At 39.9% G+C, this 8353-nt stretch overlaps 1 protein-coding gene across 1 annotated transcript; it reads right to left on the reverse strand.

Moving 5' to 3' along the window:
- Positions 1–447: 447 nt before the first annotated feature.
- LOC114573425 (uncharacterized) lies at positions 448–7345 on the reverse strand. Its single transcript, XM_028605619.1, has 9 exons — positions 7263–7345; positions 6756–7091; positions 6324–6629; positions 6101–6163; positions 5850–5942; positions 5675–5761; positions 4231–4259; positions 1867–1935; positions 448–1755 (listed from the first exon to the last, which is right to left on the reverse strand). Exons 1-9 carry the CDS (start codon positions 7321–7323, stop codon positions 1639–1641), a joined length of 1161 nt encoding a protein of 386 aa, XP_028461420.1. The 5' UTR covers positions 7324–7345; the 3' UTR covers positions 448–1638.
- Between the last annotated feature and the right edge of the window lie 1008 nt (positions 7346–8353).

Genomic DNA, 8353 nt, shown 5'->3' on the forward strand with positions numbered 1-8353 from the left:
GCACTTTGAATGAGAGGTTTCAAAAATTGTGTGACATGAAAAGATTTTGTGTGTAAACAGTTGGGAAAAACTGTAAAGACAAATGTCCCATCAACTTTCTCTAAACAGTAAAGTGTCACTTCCTCATCCTTCCTTCCTTTCACATAGTATGTAACTTGTTGCTTTGGCAGACCACATTAGCTTTTAGGTTCCTCCTTCACTTATGGCTGACATGAACTCATGCTGACCTGAAGTATCTGGAATTTAAAATGTATCCCTTAAACCCTGTTTGGGTTTTAAACTGTTTCCTCTCATTCAGCTGTTTAAACTCGATGCTCAAATCAGTCATGGTGGGCGTTCTGTCACTTCCTGTTGCTTTTAATAAGATGTTAAAATTATTGAATAGCAAAAAACGTTATCAGTTATAGATGGAGTTTATTTTATTTTTAATTTCTGTATCATGCCAAACATCTGGTCCATGCCACATAAGATTACAAGACACTGCTTTAATACAACACAGCCTACATCTTTATACTTTAACAAAAGAAACCGCAAAAGAACAAGCAAAAATGATCATGTTAAAAAGTACTTCTATATTCTTATATATCTTTAAAAACATATTTGAAACAATCCATTTCATCTGTTACTATAAATGCCACGGCGCATCATACCAACTGCTAAGGTTATTAGGAATCATATTTCTGTCTATCTGTATCAGTGTCTCTGTGTCCCAACCAGCAGCAACAGATAGCCGCCCACCAAGAGCCTGGGTTTGTCCAAAAGTTTTTCCTTGCCGCTGTCGCAAGTGTTTGCTCTTTTGGGGAATTGTTGGGTCTTTGTAAATTATAAAATGTGGTCTAGACCTACTTTATCTGTAAAGTGTCCTGAAATAACTTCTGTTGTAATTTGACACTATAAATACAATTGAATTGCATTGAATATGAACTGTACACTGACAAAAACGGCTACATTGCTGCAGATTATGATTACACTGATTAAAAAAATCTTTATCTCATTTCCCAGGCTCTCTCCAAGTATACTTAAGCTAAAATCCTCATATGCAAATAGCCAGCTCAAAATTTCTGCATCATCCATATTTACAAAATCAAGTGAACAAACGAAGAATCGATATATGGGGCGGCCTCCAGCTCACCCATTAAGAGCGTTCGCCCCATGTAGGCTGAGTCCTGTAGCGGCGTGGGTTCGAATCTGACCTGCTGTCCTTTGCTGCGTGTCATCCCCCCATCTCTCTCTCCCCCTTTCCTGTCTATGCACTTTCACTGTACAATAAAGGGAAAAGGCCTAAAAGAAGAATCAATATCTGTTTTTAACATACTCAACAAAGTTCCAACAGTATGGTAAAATACAAATATCTCAGCTTGGCACATAACCTTTTTAGATAAATGATATACACAGCACAACATAATTCTCAGTAATATACAGTATTTCTATGTTATCATTTTAAATGTAAGCTTTTTAGGTTTAGACCGTACATGATCTTGCTCTTATTGAGAAATGCCTCGGCCATAGTTATAGAATATAATAAGCTAATCAATTGTTTATCATATCTTTCTCCCGTATCAAGTAACTGAATATAACTGTAATGATACGAGCTGTAACTACCCTGTGCTCTTAATTTTTGGCTTCGTTGAAGTTGGCTTAGAGGTTGCTGAGATCAGCAGAGGCTGCAGCAGCAGCAGAGGAAGAGGGAGCTGTCACGGTGCTGCAGGTCAGTGCATCATCTTCATCTTCATCATCATCATCTCCACCCCGAGCCTGGGAAACAAAAGACAACACGTAAATTACACAATATAAAACGACAGAATAATGCAACATTATGCGCCAGCACCACATAAACACAACCACAGTAACCAATCAGCAGCTGACCTGTGCTCTCCTGTTGGTCTTCTTGGTGTAGCTGATGGAGGCGTAGGAAACACCACCTTCAGGATCAGCCTGCACAGAGGAGACAACATAAAGGCTGCTCAGTAACATGTGGGGACTTCATTGGGTTCTACTGTGGTGTCGTCCAGCTGCATCATCAGACTCCTCCACGTCTTCTCTCGCAGAAGGAGGTCAGACTCACCGAGTGGCTCACAGAGATACATTTTAAAATGCTGATCTATAAACCAGGGAGTGTAACTTTGTACTGGGTGTGGTGTGTGATCTGGTTTAGGGAGTCACTGCTGTGTTTAAGCTCAGTATTTTAAATTAACAAAGTCTATGAAGGATCAGTGTTGTATAAAGTACTAGAAAGCAATACTTGAGTAAAAGTACAAGTATCGTACTAGAAAAAGACTTTGGTAGAAGTGAAAGTTACCTTTTAGAATATTACTTAAGTAAAAGTCTTAAAGTATCTGATATATATTGTACTTAAGTATCAAAAGTAATTTTCTGATATTTAATGTACTTAAGTATTTGAAGTAAAAGTATAAGTTTTTTTTTTTTTAAAAGCAAACGGTTAGAAGTTTTATTGTGGCTTTCTTATAGTAAAGCATAAAGCATATTCAGGGTTCCCATATCTTCTTAATCTCACTCATCAAATCAAAATCACATTCTTTTCTAGGACTTTTCAGGCACAATTCTCTTAAGTTCAAAGAACAAACAGCATATTTTTAGAGCTGACATCAATGTACAGAAACATTTCTTGCAACACGGGTGTATGACGTTATCTTCACCACTACCCTGTTCACCGAGTTCACCACTATTATCGGGGTGGTCGCAGGGCTCAACATAAAAAAAAAATCCCCACTGGCCCCCGGGGCCAGTAGATCAGAGTTTTGCTGGCCCCTTCTACATTTTTACTGGCCCTGAAAGAAATATCCTAGGTGTGATTGGAAAAGGACAAAAAAGCAGGAAAATATATGCTGCACCTAACATGAAGCTTTAGAAAATGGTTCTAACCCAGCTAGCCGCTGCCACTGGATGTTGTGCCATTAGCAGCAAAGCTAGACCAAATGTCATCAACTACATTATTCCAAGGGCCAGAATTTTTTTAAGCAAACACTCCAGACATACCTAATACGCATCATCTTGTTTGATATTTTCACTTTCTTACTAAATTAATGCTATATTTTTTACATTAGTAAGCAAACCCCTAAAAACATGGAAAATCCATAATGATAACTATAGGCTACTTAACTAGAAAATGTTCTCAGATTAGTCCTGTATGCCTAATTTGAAATGAGACAATTCTGTTGCTAAATAATACAACCGGCAACATCGTCAAGAATGAAGAACGCTGCGTCATTCACGTGCATATTAAGTAGCCACATGTATTTGTTTTGGTCTTAAAATACCTCCACAGGTTTACCGCTCCAGCGGAGAGGATGGCTCGTTTAGACAGCAGCTAGGTTTACAAGAGTTTGTCCAAAGTTCAAGATTGGTTGCAAATTAAGACAAACAGTTAGACTACAAACTGACATATTTCATTTTAGCTCGTTTGTAAAGTCGCTATTTGCAGAGAGCTGTGTTTGCACATCGCGGTGGACAAGAGTGGACAGCGCAGACTGAAATATCGGTTTCTACGTGTTTCTGCCTGTAAAACAGGTACGTGGGTTATTGATAAGTATTGACTCTTTAATCATGGAGGTTTATTGTAGGCTACCTACTTACAGTAACGAGTGTAGCGTTAGTTCATCTGCGCCATCGGCGGTAAATAATCCTCGGTAACGTTTCCAGTCAGTACATGTGCTGCGTGAAGTAACGCACACACCATTGACTGTGGCTGCAACCAGCCCGACATACGTTTTTACTGGCCCCGGGCCATCGGGCCATTGCTTATGTCGAGCCTGGTCGTCTACGATAACGGGAGGTCCTCCAGTAGGTGCTCATGCTTCCGTGGCGGTTTCAGTTGTGCGTCCTCCTCCTCCTTTAGCAACAACCAAGTGCTGAAATAGAGCGCACGGCGTGCGGAGCGTGCGTAATGCAATCTAGGAGCAGTGATTTGCCAAACCTCCCTTATTGCAGTCGCACACATTTCTTCTAATTTTATTTTTTAGTAACGAGCAACGAAGATGCTTAGTGGAAATATAACTGAGTAAAAGTATACATTTTATCTAGGAAATGTAGTGGAGTAAAAGTGAAAGTTGACATAAATTTAACTAGCGAAGTAAAGTACAGATACATGAAATTTCTACTTAAGTACAGTAACGAAGCATTTGTACTCCATACATTACAACACTGTGAAGGATATATTGAATTTTGATGACACCGTCACAGAATAGCTGATTACTGAGTCGCAACACTCACCACGTGGTCATCCATCTGTGTTTTCTTCCCTGAAGAGACAAAAGAGAGTCAACTTCAGTTTCCGCAATAAAAAAAGATTATGAAAGTTTCCTATGTGAATGTTGCAGTCTGTCTTCACCCAGAAAACGACCATATAGGTTGATTATGCATACAGCTCTTAACGTCCCATGTTCACGTTTCTCCTTAGGCGGCGACCTCTGGTGGCTATAGTAATTATCACGAGAGCAAATATGGGAAAATAAAAGAGCGAAATATTCCGCATAAGGATGCAGGATGGGGCCAGATGGTTAGTTAACACAGAACCATCTGAGAAGCCGTCATTAGAAACTGTTTGGAAAAGGGCAGGCACTTTAAAAAAAAATACCTGGCAGGTGATTGGATGAACCATCTGCCATCTATCACGTCTGCCATTGTTGATTTGAATGAACATTTGCGGCCGTTACACACCTAAACCAAGCCTGCAGCTGCCAGTAGCATCTCACTGGACACTAAATGGTTCGGTCCACTGCTGTTTCCATACTAACCCATTACTTTAAGCCTAGTCTCACATTGTCAGACGTTCCTCCACAGCTCTGCGGAGGAGGGTCTGGCTGGTCCACACAGCATTCTGGGTTGGAAGAAAAATGCGCTCTGGTTTATTGGCGTTTCTTTAAACCAATTATAATCGTCTTGGGTGGCGCTAAACCCCGGACACAATGCCAGTGCCTCTACAAAATAGCCTCGGGAAGGAACTTGTTTTGGTGGAACGTGTATGTTCAAAAATTGTTTTAGTCGTACAACAGAAAACTCAGATTGGACAGATAGTCTAGCTAGCTGTCTGGATTTACCCTGCAGAGATCTGAGGAGCAGTTAACCATAGTCCTCATAAATCCACCGGAGTTTAGACCGCCAACACAAAGAAATTCGAAGGTAACTGACATCCGGCCTAAATGAGGGACATGTGTGGTGCCGCGATGATCGCATGATATCGTGAAAATCACAAGAACCCAGCTGCCATGCAAGGGAAAGGTTGGGGTGGTGGATGGGTCAAACACACCGGATGTTCACTCAGGAGAAAGGGGTTTGTGTCCTCTTTTGTGTGAAACCAAAAGTGAACTGTCCCTTTTTGAAATGAACCGCCTTTTACGGAGCTTAGTCTTTATAACAAGGACGTCCGTGACGTCATGTTACGTCCACATTGTGATAATTTTATTAATTTAATGTTTTACTTACCTAAAGTATTTTTGTTGCTTAAACTTAACTAGCTTTATTTCCCAAACAACGTTAACTTTGTGTTTAAAACCAAAATGCCACGTGATTAAAATTTCACGGTCACGTGTTTGGTAACATGTTTAAAGCAACCACCATGCGGCAGGTAACAGAACAGTCATATGTCGTTTTGGGAGTCATTGACAGTCAACCTATTGTGTGGTTTAGGCATGAGGATGTGTTGCAATGATCTCACCTTTAGCTCTCCTCCATCTGAGGACAGCCACAGTGATGATTATGAGAGCTGCAACAGCCACAGACACAACGATCAGCCACCACCACTCTGGAAAGACAATGAAAAAATTAAAAACATATTTGGACAGGAAGACAGAGATTCTAGAGGAAGAGGGACAACATCTTTGAGTTACTACCTTGTAGTTTGGTTAAAAGATCTTTAATTGCTGATGATTCTGGGCTTTTATCAGAAGTTCTTGTTGTCTCAGTTGTTGCGGTTTTTTCTTTACCTGGACAAATGAAATAACACTGTTCGGTAATAAAGTACCTTACTATCTACCATCTTCTGTAACTAAAGGAGGAATGATGATTTTAAACTTCAAAGTCATCAAATAAATATGTTTTGGGGGGTTTTAGTCATTTTGTACAGATTAAGTATAGTTCTTACCTTTTGATGTGCTCATTGTCTCTGATGTTGGTGATATTGTAGTCGCCGTTGTTGCATCAGCAGCTTAATTAATACAATACCAAAATACAACAAACTGTACATTTAGAAATAAGCTTAACCATCTGACATCATAACACATTGATGAAATATTAAAACCTCAGATCTACACTACTATTTAGTTTAATTATCCACAGTGATTTTAAACAGCTCATCATATTCTCACCTGGTTTCTCTCTTGAGGAATGAGGAGGGATGAAGGGAAACAGCTGCACTTCTTTAGTGTAACCATCTGTCACTTCACACTTCAGTAAGTTAGACCTTGGTTTGTGAATTAAACCAGGATCCACAGAATCCACAGGATCCTGCCATTTCACAGTGGTGTAGCAGCGACTCTGTAATGTCTCAATGTTTGGGTGATCTTTAGCCACGTCTTTACCCTCATACAGCCACTTCCCTGTGTGTTTACATCGTTCATATGTCGACACAGAGCAGCGTAACGTCACTATATCATCGTTCTTCTCTTCAGTCACTGGTAAAGATGGAGATATTGAGAGAGAAAGACAACAAGAGAAAAACAAACTTCATCACTTTAATCATTAATGTTGTAATGAGTCATTATATTGTTCTTGTTAGAAAACATGATGTAAATACTCACTGGTAACAACAGAGAGATAAACCTGAGAGTCTCGACCTTGTCGTTGTCTTGCTTTGTTGTACTGCTGACAGTAGTAACGACCAACATCCTCCTCTGTGACATTCTTTATAACCAGAGAACAGTTCTCTCTAACACTCAGTCTGTCTGATTTGGCTTTGGCGTCTACACCAATCTGCCCAAGTATAACCAGCTCTACTACCGGGCTTCTTAAATAACTGACAGTCCATGTCGTACCATCACAGTTATTCTGATCATCTCTCACATTTTCACAGGACAAAGTGACTTCATCTCCATCTCTGACAGTGGAGGAGAGCAGAAACTGTCTGTTTGCTGCTGCTGAGAAGATGAGAGAGAAATTTAAGAGTTCACTAAACTCACCATGTTAATGACAAACAACAGATTTGTCTTAGTTGAATAACATTTAGGAAGTAAAGTATGTTTAATAAGAATGATGAAGTTAATTATTGCAATGTGCCTTCCATATATAGATGATATACGTCTTCTTACCTCTAAAGTGAAGCAGCGGTATCAGAAATAAAGATATTTTGATCCATTTGAACTCTTCCATCGTGCTTCTCTGTGTCTCTGCTTCTTCTCTCTCTCGTTCTGATGCTCAGAACTGTTTCTAAAATAGTGCTTTAGTCGACAGATGCTGCACCTACTTCCTGTAATTAGGATGATGTCACTTCCTCACAATGAATTTTAGGGTTAGGGGTAGGCTGTTTGAATCTCTTATAGACGCCAAACAGCGAAAAAGTTTTTACTTTTGCATTTTTTAAACCTAGTTTTCTCTCAGAGGAAAATGTTAAATGTTTCTGTGTTCATTGATCCAATTTAACGCTGCAACAAACAAACTGTATTAATCTCATGTTGAGTCTGGTGCTCACACTGTGTCCAGTCCCAGGGTGGATTTGTGACACTGACGTGTTTCACAACTGAAAAGAAGACGACTTTCTGACACCTGTTGGCAGTGTTGTGCCTGAAAGCGTTCACTGAACGATAGTTTATGAACTCGTTCATATTTTGGGCGAACGTGAACTGAACGTACCGTATTACTGCCTGATGAACGTTACTGTGAACTCGTTGATTCTGGTGTTTGTGAACGGAAAGCTCTCTCAATTTGCCTTTCAGGCCAAAACCCAGCTAAAACACACCGTAAACAGGCCTTAATATGTAGCGTAAAAACACCCATTCTGGCAACACCAGCCACCAGTGTCGCACCGCCGCATGCGTCATCAAAACAAAAAGCAGCATGGAGGCGACGAAGCAGCAAGGAGGCGTCGTATGATCATTTAAATGAGTTTTATGACAAGGTCAGTGAGGATGGGAAAAATCTTACATTTCTGTGCAAACTTTGCCCGCCGGCTTTCAAAAGAAAATCCGCACTTCAGTCACATCCACAGCAAACCTGAAAGGGCACATTGAACTGATTGGATATGAAGATGAAATCTGAGGCATAGTTTCAGTGTTAAAACTGATAAAATAATTGCTGTCTGTGGTTCTATATGGGCTGTGGCAATCATGTTGAAAAATAATAGCTCGCAGCAACATATGGAAAAAAAGAACTATGAACTACTTCATTTTTGGAACTGTGAACT

Source organism: Perca flavescens, chromosome 18, assembly GCF_004354835.1.
Source record: "Perca flavescens isolate YP-PL-M2 chromosome 18, PFLA_1.0, whole genome shotgun sequence".
Lineage (NCBI taxonomy): Eukaryota > Metazoa > Chordata > Actinopteri > Perciformes > Percidae > Perca > Perca flavescens.